The sequence below is a fragment of the Centroberyx affinis genome, unplaced genomic scaffold (genome assembly GCF_046629955.1).
Source record: "Centroberyx affinis isolate AG114_WGS23_722 - 3 ecotype Tasmania unplaced genomic scaffold, CSIRO-AGI_Caff_v1 ptg001510l_1, whole genome shotgun sequence".
NCBI lineage: Eukaryota > Metazoa > Chordata > Actinopteri > Beryciformes > Berycidae > Centroberyx > Centroberyx affinis.
In genome coordinates this window covers 43,851-69,663 of record NW_027279974.1, presented here as the reverse complement: position 1 = coordinate 69,663, position 25,813 = coordinate 43,851, and the positions used below count along the sequence as shown (strand labels likewise).

General features: G+C 42.1%; 2 protein-coding genes across 2 annotated transcripts; one reads left to right on the top strand and one right to left on the bottom strand.

Moving 5' to 3' along the window:
* Nucleotides 1-1,329: 1,329 nt before the first annotated feature.
* On the top strand, nt 1,330-18,356 carry atp7a (ATPase copper transporting alpha). The gene is made up of 23 exons (XM_071527238.1): nt 1,330-1,567; nt 3,235-3,365; nt 4,685-5,183; nt 5,899-6,681; nt 7,118-7,330; nt 7,480-7,643; nt 7,895-8,056; nt 8,245-8,321; nt 8,450-8,672; nt 8,820-9,053; nt 9,156-9,247; nt 9,569-9,696; nt 10,290-10,444; nt 10,562-10,696; nt 11,158-11,352; nt 11,565-11,747; nt 12,305-12,518; nt 12,727-12,873; nt 13,014-13,156; nt 14,930-15,133; nt 15,590-15,707; nt 15,844-15,946; nt 16,110-18,356. The coding sequence occupies exons 2-23, from the start codon at nt 3,246-3,248 to the stop codon at nt 16,381-16,383; spliced, it is 4,566 nt and encodes a 1,521-aa protein (XP_071383339.1). The 5' UTR covers nt 1,330-1,567; nt 3,235-3,245; the 3' UTR covers nt 16,384-18,356.
* A 3,083-nt stretch (nt 18,357-21,439) lies between these two features.
* On the bottom strand, nt 21,440-25,196 carry LOC139650551 (sideroflexin-1). The gene is made up of 10 exons (XM_071527246.1): nt 25,033-25,196; nt 24,740-24,910; nt 24,452-24,550; nt 24,270-24,345; nt 23,860-23,945; nt 23,589-23,716; nt 23,364-23,413; nt 23,044-23,093; nt 21,743-21,790; nt 21,440-21,536 (listed from the first exon to the last, which is right to left on the bottom strand). The coding sequence occupies exons 1-10, from the start codon at nt 25,194-25,196 to the stop codon at nt 21,440-21,442; spliced, it is 969 nt and encodes a 322-aa protein (XP_071383347.1).
* Nucleotides 25,197-25,813: the final 617 nt, after the last annotated feature.

Below are 25,813 nucleotides of genomic sequence, written 5' to 3'. Positions count from 1 at the left end.
CACAAGGACGGGACAGCTGTTGTTTACAGCTTTCCCTCATGCTACATACTATATTTTCAATGGAAATAAATAATCTAAAAACTCCATGCTCAATTGATTTTAGCAACTACATTAATACATTAAACATCCTTTGCAATAAGACATTTTGTTAAAAACATGGAGCTTCCTTCTTTGTGGGTGTTTCATAATAGTGTGCTGTCATTTCCTGCAACCTGCAGATCAAACAGTGTGCTGCAGTCTGAATTCTGTTGGAGTTTTTGTCCCACTGTAGCAATGTATCCAAAATGACAACTGTAGACTAGTTGTTGATACTTTTTCAAAGTTGCATCACAACTGGTTGCTCAGCTTGTCCTGAAAGTGGGTCAATTCACCCCACACTGATCAGCTAATCATGCAGCAGCATCTTGAATGGCCACAAAACTGGCTCAACAAGATCTCTTGTCTGGCAATTCTCCCACAGTGTTTTTAGAAGGTATCTGATTTAGGGTTGGGGCAGTTTCTGTTTTCACCAATGTGATTTGGTCTAAGAGCTACATCGGTCCTGTTATTATGAGATGATCTGGCAAATTTCTGACTGTCTTCCTTCCTATGGCAATCAATTTCATCTAGAAATCAGCAATTACAGCATATATAACATTAAAATATCAAATACTGAGCAATTTATCAATTTCTTGGATTCACACAAGTTTTGTACAGGAAACACGTGTTTCCTGTACAAAAGTTTTACACAAGTTTTACACAAGTTTTTTTTTTTTTTTTAGGAAACACGTGAAGTGAAACACTTAATGCCCCACAAATGATGCAGGCATCTCTTGGGCCAATCAGTAACAAGATACATCACCCACCAAGTTTCATTAAAATTGTGTAGCAGTTATGGCCTTCCACACATTTTGCCCTTTAATTATAGCGCCCCCATCAAGTCAATCACTATAACTTTTAAACGCCAGAACCCAGCGCCAACATGCATAATCGCTCTAGGGTTCGTCAAAATTGGACTGGTGATGACAAAGATATCACGTTTGAATTTAAAAACAAAACAAAACAAAAAAAACTTTAATTATAGGGTACCCACAAGGCCAATCATTTTTTTTCAACGCTGAATGACAGTACGAGGGTGCCTCATCCCTTCCAGTTCTGTCAAAATCAAACCGGTGGTGTATTTCATAGCACAACTTTAGGACAACAAATAGGCAGGTGAATAGATAAGGAGAGAAGGCAAGGAGACGAGGAAACGAGGCCGTTGTTAGAACGGATCGTAGCCTCTCGCGCAGCTCCGCCCCCTTGGCCGTGTCATGACGCACCGAATTTGCTGTGTGCGCCAGGCAGTCAGTCAGGTCGGCATGCGGGGAAGAAAGGTTAGGTTAACAGACCTGCTTTTTGTCATAATAAGGAAAAAACCTCCTATTTCAACATCTTTCGTTGTTGGTCACAGGCGCTGCGATGCCACGAAGTATTAATACAGCTGCTTGTAACGTAAGGTGAAGAGCAAGTGATAGCTTGTTAGCTTAGCCGACACAGCCAGCCAGCCAACGTCAACAGCGCGTATTTCACTTTCATTGTTTAAAAGGTGAGAGTTGGCTATTTTTTTTTTAAGTTGTAAAGCTATATCATTGTTATTAGACGCGTAATAGTTTGTGTAGAAAGGCAAGAAGTGTTTTCTTGCTTTCACAACAGCTGACTGTCATTCCTCTTCTGATACAATGTTGCGTTAAGCAAGTCACAGGCGTTAGCACTCGGCAAACTTAGCTAAGGTTAGCTTATTATTTAGTCAGTTTAACGTCAGACTAGCTAAATGACATGTAAACTACCCATTTAGTAGCTAACGTTCACTGAAAGAAAAACAAACAAACAAACAAAAAAAATAGTGTTACCTTTGTTTTTTGCTAACTTGTAAATGAATACCCAAAATAGGTTTGCGTTGACTAACTTGTGTAACATAAATATTGACTGACTTGCATTTGCTGGAAGTCTCTTCTTACGAGGCCGAGATTACTGCTAGATTTTTTTCCACAGAACTGCCGTTTGCTATAACTTGTTTTGATGTGGCAAATGTCCATGACAAACGCAGACAAGCTGTCAGATGTCATAGCTCAGGTATTCATTCAGTGGATGGCAGACTGGCTGCTGAGTCGGTACCCGGGTGCGACTCTTTTCTTTCTCCCTGAAATTGTCCCCATCTACAGTTGTTCTCCGTCGAAAACATCAGTATGGCGGTGATATCAGTTTTACCGGCAGGGAAATATGCAAAATTTTAAGCTCCCTAGTCCTCAAAGAGACACCCATCACAGTTATTGATTGTTGATTATTGATTATTGTTTAATAGGCAACCAAACTACTCTCTCCAAGATAGAAACAGGGAGCTAATCCCTGATGACTTTGAAACAGCGTTCAGCTTCTCCAGTTGTTTTATATTTTTGTTACAATCTTTTACATCCAAAGAAGCTTTATTTTATTTTATTTTATTTTATTTTAGTTATGAACTAAGTTGTGAACCAGAAAGGGTGCCAGTGTAGGATCGTTGTGTACTGTTTCCATAAAATTGGTTTTATCTGCGTCATGCAGCTCCCAAGATTTTTCTTTTTAACATTATTAAGAGATTCTTTGTTCTCTTTTTTATGGCCCTTGAATAGATTTTCTAATGTCGATAAATGAAGACTGAACAGTCCTAGATCACAGAAATGGCAACATAAATACTTTTAAAAATGACAGTTTCCTGTTTTCCTTTAAGAAATAATATTGGTACAGTGTTTTCTACATGCTCTTTAGCTTGGAGGCTTTGGTGTGTTGGAAATTGATTTATGAAATGTGTTTAACAGGGCTTGTTACAAGAGGAAAGCATCAGCCAAGATGGCCATAATGTTTTCAGCAAAATGTTTAGTCTTCTCACAGCTGTAAGGTGCCATAGTTCTCAGGAATATGTGATTTACTCTTGGTAGAGATTTAAGTGATAATTTGATTTGTTCCATTGTGTTGGTTGTTTTTATACTAATGGATGGTATAAACAAATTACCAATGTATGAATCACTGCTTCTTGTCTTGGTTGATTTCAAGAGCCTGACATGTGACAGAATGTTTTTCTTTTTTTTATTTTACATGAGTGAATTTGGAGAGAATGGTTTGCCTATATCTGTCTATCTTCTGCCTTAACTTTGTAATCCTTTTCCTCTGTTGTCTCGCTTGAAAGCCAAAATCTTGCAATTGTATGTCACACATTTTGTCCTTGTGTTCTTTTAGACTGAATAATCATGACGCAGAAAGCCAAGCTGTGCTCAGTATCCCTGGCAGTGGAGGGTATGACGTGTGGCTCCTGTGTCCAATCCATAGAGCAGCGCATCGGATCTCTGCCTGGAGTAATCCATATAAAGGTGAATGATAGTTAAGTTGTAAACATAACACTTAAAAGTCACAATAGGATATATATTTTTATGACAAGATTGACTTGTGGCCATTTGTGTCTCCGTTAGCAGTATTTACACTACATTTTAGCAATAATTATTTCAGCATTATTAGAACAGGTATGTATTTTTTTCTCAAGAATACAAGTGTCCTAACTTTTCCTGACGTTTCGACACAAATGGTTAAAATCACTATTTCTTGAAATCTGCTGAATTAAAATGTCTTGTGCGGTACCACCAGTACAAAAACAGGATCGGCAATGACAGAGCAAGAGGTGCTGTAACAATGCTGTCTTTTTTACTTAGAATATTAGAAGATCTTGGTTAAGGTTGACATGTTTAACAAAAGGTCCCTCCATCTTAGAGTAATAGAGTTTGATTTGTCCCAAACTTTTACTCCCTGAGGGCTGCCAGGTCTAATTTACAGCAAACAGTCATCGATGTAGCCATGAGAGATTCCTAGATTGCAATAAATGCGGCCTGCTCTTTTGCTTACTGTGTGTTTACCCCTCAGGCTGAGGTCAAATGAGAAGATAACCTAATAGTGTGTTCCAGTTAGAGCTCTGCCCTTTGCAGGACTGTGTGTCACAGCAGATCGATAAGCAGCCTGCACCCACAGGAAATGTAATTTGTGTCGTTAAAGGATTTATTGCCTACATAATGCTTATGTTAATCTATATAGACATGTTTTGGGAGGAGTGAATTGATCTTTCTTGTTAGAACAGTCCTTGTCCCTTTCCAAGCCCTTTCCCTGCTCCCTTACTTTCAGATGTAAATGGATAATCCCTTTCCAACATGCAGGCACGCTCACTTTCTCCCTCAAATCCCCTGCTGTGGTTTGTAACTTGTGGCTCAGTCAGGTGACCCCTTGAGTGTGTCACATGTTTCCTCCTTGAAGAAGGAGAGCAAAGGGTCCTCATGATGTTGGAACAGGCTGTACGCTTACTAAGGCCAACTGACTCATCTTCCCCTTTTTTTATATTCTGGAGTACCATTGACAAGATAGGAAAGCTATTGCACAATAGGACAGCAATATATTGTACGCCACTCTTTTGTCTAAAATTCAATTGAATGAGCAAGGCTGTCACTGACAGCTGAATTGATTAAGCTTAGACTGTTTTTTGACGTGCTGTTTAGTTCAGCATTTTATGATTGAATGGCAGTCACAAAATTGGCAAGTATAGTTAGTCCAGTAAATGTCTTCTTAAATGGCAATTTTGAAAATGGATTTATAATGTTCTCTGTGATATTGATTTCTGTTGAACCCTAATGAAACTATTGTTTTGTAGGTGTCTTTAGAGCTGAAGAATGCCACGGTCATATTTGACCACAGCCTGCAGAGCCCAGAGTCTCTGTCGGAGGCGGTCGAGGACATGGGGTTTGAATCCAGCGTATCAGAGTCCAGCACAGCCACACCAGTCCCTACTGATACCCAGCTGCTCCCCACCTCAGGCCTGACACCTGTAGCCCAAAAAGAGGCCCTGGCGAGGCTATCCCAGGTTCAAGGAGTGCTGGATGTCAGGGAGATCCAGGACCAGACGGGTCTCTCTGTCACCTTTGTCCCGTCCCTGACCTCTGATCTGCAGCTGAGAGAGGTGGTGGCCAGTGTTGAGCCTCCGGAGATCCAGACACCCAGCCCCACACAGAAAGGCCCAACCCAGGTCTCATCTCACAGCTCAGGAGGGGTGTCGCTGCTGAAGCTGTGCATTGAGGGGATGACCTGTCACTCCTGTACCACCACTATTGAAGGGAAGATTGGAAAACTTAAAGGGATTGAAAAGATCAAAGGTGCTGTGCTTTCCCTGTTCTACAAGCTTGTAGTCATAGATTAATGAGTTCTCTAGAGCTGGCAGTGAAGTAATGTTGTAACACAGCTGCTGACCTCTGTAGGACCGCACGTGTCTTACTGCTTGCGAATGCGATGCCTTTGTGCACGTTAATGTTTCCACAGGTTCACCATTGGAAGATTGCTCGGCAGGATTTGACTATGACTCATGAAATCCTTTCACTGGCACAGTTATCAGGAGTGACATGCTGACTGATAGGATTATGTGACTGAGAGTAGAACTGTCGTTGTGTATGAACTGGCCTTTCTAAGATTTATATTGCATATAAAGGGTTTCAGTCAAAAATTCTACATATCCATTTTGGATACATTTTGCCACCTAAAATTCATCAGTCAATATTTCTAAAGCACTGAATATTCTATTCTCATGAACAAAACTATTTTGTAAGCAAAGATTTTAAGATGACTCCAGACTAATAGCAACAATGTGCTTAACTTTCATGCCAGCAATCATGTGGTAAGCGTCATTGTTTTGAAATGATGGATCTTAACTATATTTCCTTTGTTTTGTTTTTTTCATTGATTGCAAACATCTGCATCCTGTTTTCATGCACAGTCACTTCTTGTTCTCTTGAAAGTATAATCCTGGCAGAGGCTTTCTTTTGAAGTCCTTGATGCTTTGTTTGTAAAACTTTCTCCTGTCTCCATTCCCCACAGTTGTTTTAGAGTCTCAGGAAGCTACAGTAGTACACCTACCATACCTCATCACTATCCAAACTATCATCGACCAGATTGCTGTAGCAGGCTTCAAGGCTTCTGTCAAGTCCAAGCCCCGCCCTCTGCAGCTGTTACCCAACGATATCGAACGTTTCAAAGACTCTCACAGGTCAACGGTTTCTCCCCGGTTGGAGACATCAGAAGAGACAGAAATCTTCATAGACTCAGTCCTCGCCACGCTCAGGGTGACGGGCATGCACTGCCGCTCCTGCGTGGTCAATATCCAGGACAATATTTCCGTGCTGCCTGGGGTCTCGTCCGTGGAGGTCTCCTTGGAGAAGGAGAAGGCCTCCATCTGCTATGACCCCCTGAAGATCACAGTGCCTCAGCTGCAGCAGGCTATAGAGGCGCTGCCACCTGGGAACTTCAAGACCCAGCCCTGGGACTCTGCTGGCCCTCTCAGCCCTGTAGCCACATCACCCACCGCTGCTTTATCACCACCTGTATCGACTGTAGCAGGAGCAACCCAGGCCCAACTCACTGCCCCCCAGCCTTGTTTCACCCAGCCCCTGGCGGCCGTAGTTCACATTCACATTGAGGGGATGACCTGCGGCTCCTGTGTCCAGTCCATCGAGGGCATGATCTCCCAGAGGAAGGGGGTGATGTCAGCCCAGGTCTCTCTGGCTAATCACAGGGGGACCTTTGAGTACGATCCCCTCCTGACCACACCAGAAGAGCTGAGGGAGGCTATAGAGGACATGGGCTTCGACGCCTTCCTACCTGGTGAGAAGTTGGATAGTTTGGTTCTATAGTCAGCCGTTAAAACTACTAGAGAAGTTTTACTGTAGTGACTTTACTTGTCTAGAGACGTCCCCTGAGATAGTCTAGTGGTGAAGCTCCTTGCCTCTGGAGCCACATGTCCAACTAAGTAAATGAAAATATTAAAAGGTGAGAGAGACTATGGCTGATAAATTATCTAACTACTTTGTTTACATGCAATCAGTGATCTGTTACCAGGACCAATTTAGTCTTTTCAAAAAGAAAAAACTTGATGTAAACACCTCACTGCAGTACCTGGTCCCAGTCTAATTGAAAGACTGTTACTGGTACTTTCAGTAAGGTCGAGTAGATAATCCAGTCGCAGTTCTGCATGTAAACAACATGGCTAACTGCATATTTTGCTTTCTTATAATAACCATATTTTGCTGCATGTCTGCAGAGACCAACTCCCTGGTGCTTGTGTCGGATCCCAGTCAGTCCTCGTCTCCAAATCCAGCACCTGTGAAAGAAAAGGAGCTGGACAGTGACCCAGAGAGGGAGACCCCGCAGGGAGGCAAGGGGGGCACCAATTCTAAATGCTTCATCCAGATAGGAGGGATGACCTGTGCTTCCTGTGTGGCAAACATCGAGCGGAACCTCAAGAATGAACCTGGTGCGTCAAAACTCAGGACTTTTCTTTCTGTTTCTGTTTCTGCTCTAATGACGATGATCCAACTGTATCACATGACTGACCTGGAGCTGCATGGCATTGCAGGGTTAGATGTTTGCTTAATATACAATTAAATCCTTCATATTTTGCAGGTATCTACTCAGTTCTAGTGGCACTAATGGCCAGTAAGGCAGAGGTGCGTTACAACCCTGATGTTATTGATCCCCTGAAGATCGCTGAGTGTGTGAGAGAGCTGGGCTTCACCACCTCAGTCATGGAGGACTATGAGGGTTCAGACGGAAACCTGGAACTAGTGGTGAGTGAGCTTTAAGGCTGCGTTGAAATTATGTTTGTGTTATATTAAGAGGACAACAAGATGCATACAACTCCATTATTTATTTACACGATATCAAATCCACAGAGAAACAATTCCATCATTGGTTGAGAAGAATATCCAATGCATGTGACTTGCTTTCCAGTAGCTTACATGATTCATGTGAGATCCAAACCCTCCAGGCTATTTTTGGCCCTTCCTCTACTTGATTGCCCCTCTTCACCTTCTTTCAGGTCAGGGGAATGACATGTGCCTCTTGTGTTCACAAAATCGAATCCAGCCTTATGAGAGAGAAGGGGATTATATATGCCTCTGTTGCCCTGGCAACCAACAAAGCCCACATTAAGTACGACTCTGAAATAACAGGGCCACGAGACGTCATCAAGCTGATCGAGGTATTCATTCCTGTCTCTGTCTTTTATTCATACATTTCTTCAGCTATTTACTTCAACCATTCCTTATTGCATGTTGAGGCCAGTTGAAATCCATACAATGTAGTAAATTAGTCAATTTTTTTACACATTTCTATAAAGCACCTAACCACAGGGACACAAGATTTGACTAATGTGACTGTTGTTGGTAGAATCTGGGGTTCGAAGCATCTCTAGTAAAGAGGGATCGCACCGGCAGCCACCTGGACCACAGCAAGGAGATACGACAGTAAGTACCATTTTGTTGTGTGTGTGCCTGTGTGTCTGTGGCCAACCACATGCAAAAGCAACAGGTTAGACTTCTTGGTTTGTCAGTTTGAATCTATTTCTAATACATAAATATCTCTTCCCGTCAAGGTGGAGGAAGTCTTTCCTGGTGAGCTTGATTTTCTGCGTGCCTGTGATGGGCATGATGATCTACATGATTATTGTGGACCACCAGATCAGTATGTCGCACCAGCACAACGCCACGGCCGAGGACCGCGAGCGCTACCACTCCACCATGTTCCTGGAGAGACAGCTGCTCCCAGGCCTCTCCATCATGAACCTCCTCTCTTTCCTCTTCTGTGTGCCTGTACAGGTAGATCAGCGAGATTAGCTGTTCCTTCAATGAACATGATATGGCAAAATGAACCGCTCAATTAGATATTGTGAAAGAAGCACTTATTCACCGGGAATGCGTGTGGTCCAGTCGAATACAAGCCTTTTTGTCTTTCCCTCTCCACAGTTTGTTGGAGGCCGCTACTTCTACGTTCAAGCCTATAAAGCAGTCAAACACCGGTCAGCCAACATGGATGTCCTCATAGTTCTGGCCACCTCGATAGCCTTCACCTACTCATTGGTCATCCTCATAGTGGCCATGGCGGAAAAGGCAAAAGTCAACCCCATCACCTTCTTCGACACACCACCCATGCTTTTCGTCTTCATCTCCCTGGGACGCTGGCTGGAGCAGATAGCCAAGGTTTGGCACATTATATATTTCTTCATATCTGTGTAATGTGCAGGCAATAGCACTCTTAAGTCACAGCCACATTATTCTTTGTTCCTGCCTTCCCCCATCCAGAGCAAAACATCAGAGGCCCTGTCCAAGCTGATGTCTCTACAAGCTACTGAGGCCACAGTGGTCATTCTCAACAGTGACAAGTCTATTCTTAGGTACTCCTTGTTCTCTGTACTCCCTTTGTTTACCTTTAGTATCTTGAGCTGGAGTTAGATTACAAAAACAAGTTAGCAAGTCAGTTGACCTGCCTGACTTGGCATGGCAAGTGCAGTGAAGGGCAGGTTTTGCATAAACAAGCTGCTACTATGTAATAAGTCCAAGTAAATGTTCTACTAACTGTACTGTACTTTTGAGTGAACAGAGGGAAGTTTTGTTCCCTAATTATGGCTCCTCTTTATATATGAGTATCCCATCTAGCTTTGTTTGGTCTGACCTTCCTTTCACTGTTTCTTGACATCCATCCATGTGTCTTCCAGTGAGGAGCAGGTGGATGTTGAGCTGGTGCAGAGGGGTGATGTGGTGAAGGTCGTACCCGGAGGGAAGTTTCCAGTGGATGGAAGAGTCATCGAGGGACACTCTATGGCCGACGAGTCTCTGATCACAGGTTGGTCACACTGAGTCGAGGGCCAGGTCAATTAGTTCATTAGTATTATTCATTAGTATTATTATATTATTATTCATATTCCTATGTCCTACTCAGTGTTATACAGTGCATATATACTGATATTATGTTTCCAACTGTTTCATACTCCATATATTTCATATTTCTTGTGTATTTTCATTTTGTACATATCCGGCATTCATTCTGTTTTACAACAAGTTCTATTGCTGTTATCTTGCACACCCTAATAATGCTGTAATGCATACTTTTTGCCATACTTTTCATTATTACATTCTACTACATTCTACTTAGTGTTCTATTTGTTTACATTTTTCTTTGCTGTGTCCTGTTGCCGCTGTTGCAATGACCCAATTTTATTTGATCTCATCTTATTAGTATTGGTACTCACATCATCAAGGTACACATCGATAGGTAAAGATCAGTTGCCAATACTACCAAAACGTAGCCTAGTCTTTGGGTCTTATGTGAGCTGTGGTCTCTGTCAAAGCACCAGGACTTGCCCTAAAAGGACTTGATGCTGTCTTCCACAGTCCTGGTCTGTTGTTTTCTGAGCAGCTGTTGCTTTGTATCCCTAGGTGAGGCCATGCCAGTGACGAAGAAGCCTGGTAGCTCAGTGATCGCCGGGTCCATCAACCAAAACGGCTCTCTGCTTATCAGCGCTACACATGTTGGGATGGACACCACCCTGTCTCAGATTGTCAAACTGGTTGAGGAGGCACAGACTTCAAAGGTGAGTTATGAGGTTGGAGATGGTCCTAATGTTGGTACCACTTATTTCTGTACAGCATCTACCTACTTTGAGGGGAAAAATGCACAGGTATTTGATTTCTGACATTTCTGCTTTTAGGCTCCCATCCAGCAGTATGCAGATAAGATCAGTGGCTACTTTGTGCCCTTCATCGTCGGCATCTCCCTGCTCACCCTGTTCGCCTGGATCTTCATTGGGTTTTGGGACTTCGCTCTAGTTGAGAAGTATTTCCCTGTGAGTCTTCCCTTCAACCTTAAAGGATTGATTCAGGTTATTTTCAACCTGAGTCTATTTTCCTAGCTTTTACCATCATGGCCATTGTGTTCAGTTGAACAGTTGAATCCAACATATCTAACACATATAACATATCTACAGTGAAGTAAGTGATGGAATTTTTAACACAATCAATCGTCATGATGGCAAAAACTACATACATAAGGCCCAAGTTGAAAATAACAATAATGATCTTTTAATGTGTAGCTATCCTAAACTCCTCAATATACCATCAAATGACATCCACTCCTTTTTTGCTGATTTAAAACAACAGACATGGGTGAATAGCACTGCCTTCACAGTTATTACTTATTACTACCTTTGATAATGCCTATCATTACTAATACATTTTCTTCATTGAAGGTGAAGGTACAAGTAACTGATGTGGAAATCAAGCTAACAAGTCCATTTGCCTCCTGCAGGGTTACGACAAGAGCATTTCCAAGGCAGAGGCAGTGATTCGGTTTGCCTTCCAGGCCTCCATAACAGTGTTATGCATCGCCTGCCCCTGTTCCCTTGGCTTGGCAACCCCGACAGCTGTCATGGTGGGCACGGGGGTGGGAGCCCAGAACGGCATCCTGATCAAGGGAGGAGAGCCACTCGAGATGGCCCATAAGGTGAGTGAGTGGGAGCTGTGATATTCTGACACCCGTGATATGTAGTCATCCATTTATTTAATTGACCAACTGTCAAATTCATACACATTGCGAATGTGAACTATGAAGCTGGAAGCATATCCTTGGTTAGAATATCCCACTAGGCTTCATATTTCTCTTATTAAATACACTGGAACCTAAAATCTTGACATGTCATGTCTCTGCATGTGCAGGTCCAGTCAGTAGTGTTTGATAAGACTGGGACCATTACATATGGTGCTCCCAAAGTCATCCAAGTCAAAATTGTTGTGGAGGGGAACAAGATGCCCCGCTCCCGACTGCTGGCCATTGTGGGGACAGCCGAGAACAACAGTGAACACCCGCTGGGGGCAGCTATCACCAAATACTGCAAACAGGTTAGTCTCTACCTCAGTTTTAGCCCCTCGTGGACTCCTGGAAGTCCTCGGTCTCCACTTTGGGAACTGCTGAGATAGAAGAATGGACTTATTGGTCCTCAATTGTCCTATCAGGTGTCTCTCAGAGTATATCCAGATCCTTTTTCTTTTCACCTATGGCTAAAAATGAATGAGATTTTTAGATTCTGTTTGACAGTCCTTCTGTTGGATGAGGTAATGTAAGTAGATATTGTGTAGGATATTGTGCTATCCCACAAAGCCACAAAATGCTGGAATACTAAGCTAAGTATGGATGCAGATTTTTTTTTTCATTTCAGGTTCAAAACCCCATCAGAATCCACCTCAACAAATAGAGAAATGCATTATAGCAAAAATAGTCAATTATTATAATATTAATTAAAGGCAATAATTTTACACCCCTATTTATTTTCACGTTAGGGGGCGGGATCTGGAATCCCTTATTTGGGCCGAAAAATTATGTCACACTTGAGAGGACAATATGATCTGTATATCATTGTGTAATGTGTTATTCAACATCCATTACCGTCTGGGTACAGGAGCTCGGCACAGAGGCTCTTGGAGCATGCACAGACTTCCAGGCGGTGCCGGGCTGCGGCATCCGATGCCAGGTCAGCAACACCGAGACCCTGCTGAGACAGGAGGACAGCGACAGCGAGGACAACAACCAGCGCAACGGCATCCTGGTCCAGATCGGTGACTCCCGGACCTCCACCGGCTCCCATCCGCTCATCATGGACCCACAGCCGCTTAGTACGTTGGGGAATGTAGTACTGGGACATTGTTGTAGTCATGTATTCAGCTGATCTGGCAGACCGCAGAGCAAAGCTTTGAGTGACTCAAAAGTACATTTGGATAAAATAATGGGATTATGATTATATATATAAGTAATGATAGAGACACACCATCCTCTGTATTCCTCTGCTGTTATGAGTCAAACCCCTGTGATCTCTGTGTTTAGCCCTGGTCCAGACAGCCGCCTACGCTGTTCTGATCGGGAATAGGGAGTGGATGAGAAGGAACGGCCTGCAGATCAGATCTGACGTAGACGATGCCATGATGGAGCATGAGCGCAGGGGGCGCACCGCCGTCCTGGTGGCTGTGGACAGTGAGTACGGCTTAAGATGAGAATTAGTCCTCTGTTAGCCATAATCTCCTGCATGACTGCTGATAGCTAAGTTCCTTTCTAAAGCCTATTTAGAGAAAATACTTGTGTGCTTATCATTCATTGTTTCCATTTGTGCATAGGTTTGCTGTGTGCAATGATAGCCATAGCAGACACGGTGAAGCCAGAGGCTGAGCTGGCAGTCCACACTCTGACCCACATGGGTCTGGAGGTAGTGTTGATGACCGGGGACAACAGCAAGACAGCAAGGGCCATTGCTGCTCAGGTATGGGACTGTGTGTGGGCGTCACTTGATACTGAGATATTGACTTACAAAGCAAGCAATTATAATACTGTTCATGTAAATTTGGACCAGGGAGATGTACAGGACTAGCAGAATGTGAAACCATGTGAAAACCATGTGAACCACAGAGATGGAAAGTGTTTATTCCTGTGCACCTGTGTGGCTGTGAATAACGCTTTTGTTCAACCTGAGTGAGCTGCTCTTCCACAATGTACTGAAGGAGACTGATCATCCTTGCAGAGCATATCGCCACCTACCTGTGTGACTGAGTATTATTTTTTTCAATCCCTCGCTCCGACCACCAAATGGCAGTAATCCACATACATTAGCGCCCCAATCTCAATTGTAGGAAGAACAAGCACGGCATTCTGAGTAGAGCCAGTGAGTGGTGCTTTCATCATAGAAACAGATGGGGTCCATTGTGTAGATGGGGTCTATTCACTCTAGATTTCTCCTGTGCTGCAGTGACGTCGCCATGGGCAACAAGAGGCAAATTCACATTAGTCAGATGTCAGATACTTCACTCCTCTACCTGTGTGCTGTCAAACTTCATGTTTTGCAGAATAGAAACCTTAACTATATGAATCTTCACACCTTATCTGTGAATTTTCATACAACTCCCACAATCCTCTCCTTTTATTCAAACAGAAGTACACGAACTGTGTTGGCTCCTCCCAAAAATCCTCTTATTTTTGTTCATTACAGTTTTGATAATTAATTTATATTTTCACTTAATATTGTTTGGAAAGGCCAGTGAGACATGTCTTATACATTGCTCATAGAAATTTGGACCAATTATCACATAAAGAGAAGGGAAAAGGACCTGTATTTTAGTACTTTTAGCTGTTTTCATCAGTGGAGTTTTGTGGGCTACCGACATCATAGTTCTCCTTAAGCTCATTTCCCTGTAAAGGCCATGGTAAAGCAGTGAATTGAAAAGAAGATGAAGACCACTCTATATATCCGATATAATAATTTATATATCCTGTTTATCTAAATAAACAGGGCCACTGTGAAGAAATGTTTTACGTATTCTGCAGATGCATTATTTGAAAATCTGTTTTTTTGCTGATAGAGACTGACCAAGTTGGATCTAGTTGGAGATTTAAGTGTCACAGTAACTAGCCACTTCACCATGGGCACTGAGGCAAAAAGTTCACTCCATCTGGTGGAGACATTTAGCTGCTCTGTATCTCTGCACTATCAGACTTAACACTTTAGAAAATCATTTTTTACATACCATGTCTCTTATTTATTGAGCAGTAGTAAGTTATATTGTGAAAATTTAACCTTAACTATTAATCTCCACTCCTCAATTTCAAATTTTCACACATCTTACAAAAGTGTGTTCACAATTCATAGCCTTGTTTGGCATTATGGGTGATATTTGCATTTTTACAATGTGTTTTGAAACCATTTTTAGCTAGACCATGGACCATGAATGCACCGTGGGACTGTGCAGACTTTTTATGCCTCCGCGCCGGCGACAGCCGTGACTTTCTTGTGTAGCTATCTTGGGTCATTCTACAAAAACGGTGGAAGTGCTGTCACTTCCTTTTGCAGACACCAAAATCCTTTAAGTTGACCTAATAATCACATTAATTATATATGTTCAATAAATAAAGACTGTCCTTGCAATGATAAAACAAAGTTTATTGGCGGAGGCATACAACCGCGAGGTGGTTATTTCTAGTTTTTATCTTTTTTTTATGCATGTTAGTTGCTCCATGTCCGTCTCTCTGCCTCCCCCTCCAGGTCGGCATCAGGAAGGTGTTTGCTGAGGTGCTGCCCTCCCACAAGGTGGCCAAGGTGGAGCAGCTGCAGCAGGCAGGAAAGAGGGTGGCCATGGTGGGCGACGGGGTCAACGACTCTCCTGCTCTGGCCATGGCTGATGTGGGCATCGCCATAGGAACGGGGACAGATGTGGCCATAGAGGCCGCAGATGTGGTGTTGATCAGGGTGAGAATTTGAGCTTGGAGGATTGCTGAAACTCAGTCTTCATCTGTCATGAATTCATTCCTGCTTTCTTTCAGGTCAGCTGTTTGATAGGGGCAAATTTATATTTCTGCCCTTATGTATGTTTATTTTTGTTTAAAGACCTAATCTTTTTTTTTATTTGAGCATACTATTGAGTATATCAGAATGGTGCTTCTAGATTGAAAATAAGATTTGTTGATGTTTTCTCTTTCCTTTCTCATTCCCCCCATTACTCAAATTTAGGTCTATTGGGTAAAGTGTAAAGCCCCAAGCTCTCAAATGTATGCAGTCCATATTTAGACAATCTGTATTCAACCATAAATAAAAAACATCCCCGCCACAGAAAGAGTCTTTAAAGAAATTCCTTTTATTTGGATTACCAACCATTTTCCATCTGATGCTACCTTTTTGATTTTTTTTTTCTCATTTTGTTTACAGAACGACCTGCTGGATGTGGTGGGCAGCATCGACCTCTCCAAGAAGACAGTCAAGAGGATCAGGATTAACTTTGTTTTTGCACTCATCTACAACCTGGTGGGCATTCCCATTGCTGCTGGTAGGTGACTGCAAAATATCACAAGATTTCTGAATGATTTTCTTTTAATGGTGTGATCACATTGAAAATAAACATTGCAACAACCTTCAGTCAGCTTTCCTGCTTCAGGATGCTAATTATGATTGCTTGTCCACAGGTGTATTCCTGCCCATTGGTCTGGTACTACAGCCGTGGATGGGCTCTGCTGCGATGGCGCTGTCTTCTGTCTCTGTGGTTATGTCCTCTCTTCTACTCAAATGGTAATGAGCTATTTGATGTTTTTTAAGGCTTTCTCTCAACTGGGTGCTTTGTTTCTCGGCCTTTTTGAGTGATGAATATGTGTAAAATGATTTTTCCAGTTTCTTTGTGTGTCTCATTCTCATTCTCTCTCTTTCTCCATGTTTTCCCTGTCTTTCTGTGTAGTTACACTAAGCCCAGTGCTGAGAAGTTGGAGGCCCAGCTGGGCAACCACAGGAGGCAGGGCAGCCTGTCCGACGTCAGCGTCCACATTGGCATGGGCGAGCTCCGACGGCCCTCCCCCAAACTCAGCCTTCTGGACCGCATCGTCAACTACAGCCGCGCCTCCATCAACTCCCTGCGCTCCGACAAGCACTCCCTCAACAGCATGGCGCTCAGCGAGCCTGACAAGCACTCGCTGCTGGTGGGGGAAGCGCTGTGTGAGGAGGAGTTTGTCTGAGGCAAAGCTACTTAAAGCTTGCTTGCTTGGCTTGGGCCAGCAGAGGCTTTTGTATGCTAAGCTAGACTAACTTCATCTACGGAAAGATAGGCCAGGCCGAGCTAAAAGGGTTACGTTGGATAATGGCCCATCCATCTACTGTAGGCGCCCTCAGGGCAGCGCTGTTGACTTGAAAAAGCCTATATGCTCCTTTTTTCTGTAGCTTGTCCAACTGACTTCATGCACTTCAAAGGATGCTGGGATGATTTGTCTCCCTCACTACTAGAGTATCTTTTGTTATGGTCATTGATATCCTCGGGGGGAACAGTGAAGTAGGAGCCTGACTGACACTCTTTGTCCAGGGGCATGGAGGCATCTTTAGAGCCTTGAAGCAGGTGTCCACATCCAGGAAGCAGGGTGATGTTCACTCATGCCCATGTGGTCATTTGCCAAGACAATCTTTAACGTCTATCCAAAGACAATCTAATAATGGTGCCCCATGCAGGAGTGGACATTTCAGACATTTTATATTTTAAGACACGTTTTTCCTTGAAAGGAAAATTGTAATAACACTTGTATATTATAATTCTATTACAAAGAGTATTTATATTACCCTTATTTATCACTTTGCATTATATCCTATGTGAAAAATGTATGTTATTGAATCCAAATGCCAATTCTCATTTTCAAGTTCCCAAAATGTATAATTAGTAAGGCAAGACATATAAAAACTCAAATCCAAGAACTCTTGAACTTGCTACAATATTAATTTTTGTGCAGAACACTCATGGACTGAGTTGCAAATGTCAATGTTACCCAAGTGCCAATTTTAATGCCACCTTGGCAAAGTCCAACACATTCCAAAGATAGCACTGTGCCGAGCAGGTTACCTTGAACTGAATGTGCAGAGAGTGTGAACAGAGATAAGGTCAGTGATTTACTGAAGAGACTATTGTTCTGAAGGACGAGTGTGAATGCTAAGGCCGGCTGAAGAAGGTTTAGTTCACTCGTTTCTCCCAGTGGTTTATAAGTTCTGTCAACTTGGAGAGTGGCAGGCCTCTAATCATACCAACTGAGTTTGGATCTGTTTTCCCCAATTCATTTCCTCTGTTTTCCTCTGTGAAATCTGATTTCACATGTAAGACATGCTGTAGTCCGTCTATGAATGTGAACATTATTCTCTGTGAATCAAACAGTAGCTGTTACATGGTGGACAGTGAATGTCATGGTTGCTTGGATAGCGTTGGGTATTTGCTGTGATGCAGTGTGTCATGAAAAGGCCAAATTGTAAATGTGCTCATGTTTTCTTTCTGGCAAAATAGTGTTACTTGTACTGAGAATTTTTCATGATACAACTCTCATTCCTCTACTTTTCCATATGGTTCACACCATTGTACTTCAAAGAAATATCTATCAGGGGAACAAGGAACATGTGCCAGGATCAGTAGACAAAACATACAGCTGTGTCCTGGCAGCTCCACCAAACAAGAGTTACTGAGAAAACAAGCTTGAGTTTACACATTTATAGATTGTGTAAAAAGTTGTGGAATGTCTATCACTCAAAAATCATATTTGGGGATTGTACAGTTACTCTTCAATTTTCTGTATTATTTCTTTTATTTTTCCCCTCTAAAAGCAATTACAAAAATCTGTGTTTCTTGTCTTTATGTGCATTGCAAATCCCACGGACTATTGCTTTGCGAAACCAGAAGATAATCATTTTAGTCTAGGTATTCCTTCACGTTGCTTTTCATGTCTGAGCTTATCAGTTAAATACTTCTTTGTGTAGTTGAACACGGCCGTCATCACGTCCCATCACTTATCCCCATGTATGCATATGTATCTATCACAACTTGGTGTGTGTTGAGTGCATTAGCCGCCAATCTGTTGTGTTTGTGCATAACTTTGTAGAAACATGCATAGGGCTTTGGATCTGTGTGCAGGTAAATCAAGCAAGGCGATGTTTATCTGAACGTTATGTGCCTTGGAATAAACCGCTTTTATAATGTCACTTGGCTGTGTCCAGTTGAAACCAGAAGATGGCACCACAGAGCCGTCTGTTCATCTACTCTTCTTTCACCATGATCAACAAACACCAGATACTTATACAAGATTTCATTAACTTTATTTCATCCAGTTAGTCTAAACATTACACCACCCCAATGTACTGCAAAACAATTAAATACCTTTTTCTCATAATATCCTCTTAAAAAAAATATTCATTTCAATTAATGTAAACTGTAAATGACTTATTCCTCTTGAGTAGATTTGTATCGCTTTGGCTAGAGTGACATTTCAGTTGATTTGGTAGAATGAAGGCCTGTGGATCATATTATTGATTAAGGAGTTAGTTTTATCTATATTTGAGCAGGTTTATTGGGAATTAGTTAGAAGTTAAGGGAGTCGAAAATAAGCCTGATGGCTACCAAGAGGCTAGTCTGATAATCTTCAATTCAATCTTGTCCTGTTCCCTCACTTATCAAGGAGATACTTTAGAGCCGTGTGGTTAGGAAACTGAATAGATCTGACATGAGATTTAAAAATGTGCAGCATTTGAAATCTATTACAACATTGTGCTTTTATGGATCTATAGTCTAATACACAATAGTATTAAACATAGCATTGCTTTGTGTAAGAATAACAATTGTAATTGAAAATGGTACATTCAGTCACCAATAACAGTAGAATAACAAGCTTCACTTCAAACCAGCTACTCTAGGGAACAGCTCCGATCCAGTGGGATTTCTCTGAAAACACTGACGACCTAAAATAAAGTTACTTATACAGTAATATATGTAAATAGATATATCTTCTTAAACATTAAACACCTTACAAAAATCACAGACCGTGATGAGCAAAAGATGCAGTGTAATCAAATCAATGTTCACAAGCATTTTTATCTATTTTTACTTAAAATTGAAACCTGCGCATTAATAGGACTAAATATTTTAATCACCGACCAGGACCTTAATACTGTTAAAGTCATTTTAAAAGTTTCATAGTCTTGATTGGTGAAAGATTTTCTAAATGCTGCTTGTGACTTTTGTGACTCTTGTCCACCTTTTTCATTCTCATCCCTGATTTTAAAACTGGCCAATGATTTGGAGTGAATCTGTCATGTCGCTGTAGTCACTCAGATGAGATCAGCCTAGAATTCAAGTTCTCACAATAAAATGGCAATGGATGCGGCACACAAAGGTCACCATTTCTATACACCAGCACAACTGGTGCTAAAAGATGGTAGCCTTTTAGATAAAAGCCATCTGGTACTCGGACCCGTCCCACAGTACAACACACACCCAGTGTTTGCTCTGGTGTTGCTCTCTGAATGCTTACTACTGTGGGACATGTACAGAAAAAGTAATGACATCAGACTGGCAAAGCTCCATTATTATACACCTGGTTCATCAGGTTTACCAGTCATACACACTGTAACTTATATGTGCTGATGAACCTGCATCTACTAAAGTGTAACTTTGCTTACATGAGGTTGAGGCTGACCCAAGCTTTTAGCTAGTAGCTTCCACATTCCTCAAATTCACCAGGCTAAGATCAAAGTAACTCTGCATAACGATGTAGTCATCAGTAATTTAGCTCACTGGTCACACTGGTACGTGGGAGTCCAGAGACTGGGCTGCTTTCATGATCAGAAGAGGTTTGCTCTTGTCTCATGTCCTGAGCCTCCAACTTAAACACTAATTTGGACATGGATCCTATATCATCCTTGCCTTGAAAGGAATTATTATCTCAAGAGCATTATTTGGCATCTTTTCCCATTATTGATATAGTTGGTCCCCACTGTATAATGACCCATAACTGCCATAGGCTCCCGCTGTATATAAAAATGTACCATAACACCTTGAAAACCTTGGAAGTCCCTACAATTGATAAAAATGCCATGCAAACTTCAGATGTGTTCCTTTGTGCTATAACAACACAGCATCTTAAGATGCTGCATAAAGGTACAGAGGACAGGTTTTCACATAAAAAAAAGGATACCAGACAACAGTCTGTGGTATTAACTCCCATTAAGGCAAGAATGAGTTGTTGGTTTTTGAAAAACAAAACAATCACAAACTTCTGGATTAGGGAACTGAAAGCCAGTGTGTTTGTTGGAAAACAATATTGTCTGCAACTGTCCAGCTCTCATAAATGTAGCCTGGATGACTTAATACACAGATTATTTGACTTTGAAACATAGAAGCCCATGGTCATGTACCATGATGTGCTTATGAGGAGTGGTTTGTTCATGCATGTTTGGCAAGCAGAATAAATAGTATGATTAACACTGATTATATTAAGATAGATAGATAGCACCGTGTTGGCCCAGCAACGGTTGTCACCATCATAACATCACATTTTATAGGGAGGCTCCCTGGTTATTCTTTTCAGATTCATGATCAGTAGTCAAAATGCCTCAAGACTTGCTGAGCGTCACTCATTTGGCAAAACGAACTCATTGAGTGTAACTGAACGCCATTCTTTGAAACAGCACTATTATGAGTAGGAGGTTGTAATCGTTGAGAGGTCTCGCAAAATCAGCGTGAAGATTTGGCAAATGCATGAACTGCAGAGTAAACATCTTTGAGAAATCAATGTTGAATTCTGATTACTTCAGTGATAACGCAGGTCAGGAATAAACCGCCTGCCAGTTTGTTCCCACTTCCCGACTGAACACAACACTAGGTTGGAGAGTATGAAAATGGTTTGGCAGCAACATATGATCAACAAGTCACCAACTTAAAAAATACTGCACAGGAACAAAATAAAAGTCCACTTAAACACTCTCTTATATAGGCCGCTATAACTTGTGATAAACATCATCATTTTTCATCAGGCCCAGTATGACAAAATCTTCTCTAGCAATTAAAATAAATCAACATCACATTGACAAAGGCAAACATCTCATTACAAAAAAGACTGAGGTGGAGGGGTCCTGGGATATCCACCTGAACGGCAGAAATGAGGAGAAGCAAACTTAACTTTGGCACACTGAATGAGGAGGGCCGGCGGAGAGAGAGGCGAGGGTCGAGCCTGCAGCTATGTGTGGCAGTGTTTAGATGAGGGGGCCGGACGCTCATAGCCCTTTGTTGAAGTAGACCCTCTCCACTCCCGGGTGCTTGGCCCGGATTTTCTCCTGCAGCTCCGGCTCCAAACGGCTTACTGACATAGAGCTGGATCAGTGCGGGAAGAGATGTGGGAGAGTGATGGGGAGGAATGGAGGGGGGTGATGGGTAAAACATACAAATATTATAACAGTTCAGGCAGAAGAAAATCATGCAAGGTAGGCGTGAATTCAAATAGAGAGGGGGGCAAGAGGGTGAAGTTAATAATTCCTCACTGTCAAGATTATATGTTTAATCTTGAACCGTTCACTCACCTCTTTTGAGGGAACAACGCGCAGCACAGTGGAGTGGCGAACACCAGGCTGAAAAACAACCAACCACACTCATTACAGACAAACATTTGACATCCTACGCAGCCCTTGGTGCAACGCGTCCGAACATCGGGCCACCAAACTGGACCCACTGTGAATTCAGCTTACTGTCAAAGTTGCCTTCCATCTCAGAGTGTTACTGTCTTGGTGGAATTAGAGCGCACTCTGGGAACCGTGGCCAAGAGCGACGCACCACAGCGGCATCACTAAAGGCTTTCTTTCTAACTAAACTAATGATTGATTATCCAATTGTGGAAAAACTGCAAACATCAAATCAATTAACTGCATAAAAACAATCAATCGTCTACGCCATTTTCAACTTGAGACACTGTTTCCCTTAAATGGTTGGAAATGTGTTTAAAAATTAGCTTTTGAATTTGTAACTTTATATTTCACTAATGCATAGTAGACAGATTCAGAATGGATTAGGCCTTTCCGTGGCATAATGATCTGTGTTACTACAGCTATGATGTGGCATGGAAAAATACTGGTTTGATGACAGGTGAAATCATTTGCTTCTTAAAACAAGTTAAACATAAGTTTCCACATTTAAGGAAAGAAATAAGAGACAAGAGAAGAATTCAGACTGGAGAGAGACAGCAACGGATACGACAGACAGCTCACTGCAATGTATCACTGGAGACCATTATACCTGCTTAATTCAGACCTATGTATGTTTACGTCAAGTGCAGCAGATTGATGCATTTTGCTGTTGAAACTGAAATTTCCTCCGGGGGAGAATGGTGTCGGGCCAGATTCCCCCACCAAGGCTCTGTAACGGCCTCTTGGCTGAATTTCAGATGTTGTGAAATCCTAACAACGCCCCTGATGCACCAGATATTCAAATGTTAACACCGGTGGCAAAATGCTATCTAGCTGAGCTTGTTAGCATGCTAGCTGCCACTCTGCACAGTGAAAATATTTCCTCCTCAACTCACGTTATTTTAATACACATGCGTCTGGCACACATTTTCAGCTTCCCTTTGTTATGTCTGCTGTCTGGACTGATTTCTGAACCCTCTGATATTTCTCACTTTATTCTAATGTGACTTGAATGATATAATTTTTCACTTCCAAGGAAGAAAAACAATTGTAATTCTGTCAAAAAGAGAGCTACTTCACTATGGCAAATTGATATAAACCTGAGGATTACTTGAGTTTCATACACGTCATAAGAATTTAGACTGAAATTTAAAAAGAACTGCAAATGCTGACTTATCAGCAGACCATCTTTGACCACTCACCAGAATCCCACCAGGCTGACTTGAATAGGTGCACTCATCCATGGGAACTTCTGAAAAGACCAGGCAGAAAAACCAGTGAGGGACACAAAAGCAGTGGTGGATTCCACTAGTGGAGTGGCCTCGTGTCCTCAGAGCTATTCATTCATCTGATGTGTAATTACTAAAAAGGAACTGAGTGGTGCAGACAGTATGGCACTTTAGGTTCCCACCTTTTTGTTTAAACAATTCAGCTATTGTGAGGATGAAGAAAGAGTTCAGGAAGCAACTGTAATTCTCCATAATTTGTGTCTTTCTGGATGCAAGAATTCAAAAGTGCTTACCTTCAGAAAGGCCTTCTTTTCCAAATGGTTCATTAAAAATGGAGGGATAGCTGAAAACAGAACATTAAAATGTCAGTACACAATGCAGACATTTCCAGTGGTGATAAATTGCTACTTCGATTAGGCTGCTTTCTTTTTAATTAAATCACTCAACAGGCGGCCAGACAGGAGTTAAATAACCACAGCAGGTGCCTAATTGGACTGATCATAGCAGGTTATTCATACCCATTCCTGGAGAAGCCATGAGGATTCTTGAGACCACAACCTGAGAGATTGCCTGTTGGGCGGCTTTCGTTGACTCTCCTAACCTGTTGTCATTCTCATCTGTTATAGGAATGCCATGTTTCAGTTCTCTGAAGAGAGGGAGTAAACCAAATTAAACCACATTAATTAAAATACCTTTCCTTGGACCTACTTATAGGAACAGCCTTATTATCATTGTTATCAGTGTGATATACAGTATGAGTATTGTGCATTTGCCGTATGTTTACCATACCTTTGTCTCATCAATGGGATGTTGATACAGTTAGCAGCGGCTACAGCAGCAAATGGGACAAATCGTCCAAATAGGGGTGAGACGTGCTATAGCAGGAAAAAACAGATAAAAAAGAGAAGTGAATGAGTGAAACAGAATCTGTTCATCGCTTGGCTAATCCATATGTAAGATATTGCACATTAGTTAGAAATATTCCTCTATAAATGAGGATGTATAACACAGAGTCACTATAAAAGCAGGCAGGATGAATACTCTTGGTCCGATCACCGAAGCATGACTGTATTTAAAGATAATATGGCCCCTCTATGACAAAGAGACTATTTATGCGTGGCTAACTTCATGCCATCACACCCAGGCGGCCGGCGTCAACACATTAATGAGATCTAGAGTGGGGTTACATGGACTGATACCTTTGTTAGTGCATTTAGTCCTAGAGCGGTGGCAACTGCCCCTGTGGTGGCAGACACATAAGCTGTGCCAAGCTGACTGCAAACAAAAAAGTCACCGGTCACATGAGCTGTACACACAAAAAACTGTTTAATTAAAGGGTTAATATGCGCTCAATGTCAGTGCCATGATGTCAGCCTCTTACCTAACTGTGATAGGTGCGTCCCCACTCCTGTTGGTGTAATTGACTATGGCGTTGAAAGACTGATTGATCCACTGCCACAACACGACTGCTGGAGTCGTCCTGCAGATAGAAAACAGAACAGCTTCTATCAGGGCCGGTGCAGAAGTGAGGATTTTATTTTAGAAGCTTTACTGGACAATACTCAAATAATTAGATAATCCTGTAAACACAGCGCAGGATCGGTGACTGCTTCTAGACCATTTTGATCATTTTAATCCTTTACACTGATTGAAGGAGAAAAGCTCTCACTTGTAGAATGTCATCATGCAGCCGGTGATGGTCATGTTCATGGGGACCTGCGCTGACATGCGGCCGATCAGGATCATCTTCTCCCCGGTGTCGGGGTGAAACGCTGAGTCGAAAATATATTTGGCTCTCCACAGTTCATCCTCTGTCAGTCCTGGGGAGACTACACCTTTCCTGGGAGATAGTAAAGTTAACATTTTACAGCAAATTAGTCTCCTGCACTGCTCAGTAACAACACTGTATTCTGGTTTTTGGTGAATTTAGTGCCGTTTTGTAGTAGATCTAGCCTGGTTTACCTGTAGTCACTGATGATTTTGTGTGCGTTCTCTAGTTGTTCGTTGGTGAGGAGGATGTTCCTGGGGTCTGTGACGGTGAAGAAGTGTTTGGCCCGGCCCATGAATGTGCTCTGGTCCCACCGAGGCTCCTTGATGTTTATGGAGGTGGATAGCTCTGCTGCCATGTTTATCTGGGGAAAAGGAAAATGTAATAATGTTTGTCTCAATTATATTAGAGGTTAGATGATATTCAACTTCAACAGAACTTGAACTCTCAAATCGAAATAAGGATGTGCCTCGACAGTTGGCAAGTTTTTCTGTTAAAAACTCTGAATCAGAATCTCAAAAGTGCATTGAAATAATGGTGATACTATTTCTGGCTTACAGATTACTAATAAAACATCCACTCCTCCACACACTAGGGAAGCTCCAGCCCTTCCTCTTTTTCTGTTGCAGTAACAGATCAATGAAGGAGGATTCATGAAAAAAAAAATGCTCCTTTCTGGATTGCCACGCTGCTGATTCAGCATAATGTTGCTATGGTGATGGCTGACCTGACACAAGGGTTCTGAAGCGCTAAATTGCAAAGCCCTATTACGGGAACACACCAACCCCCAAACTGTGGCTGGAGAGCAGCTCTTCAAAAGTGACATAGCCTTATATGCATGAACTGTATGTATGTTGTGAACGACTGAATAAATGGTTCATGAACTGTATCAATAAGCTACAAATGACAGTGGAGTACAGTGAGCAGAACACAGTGGGCTTATGCAATATTTGGGTTTAGTTATCACTGCTGCTG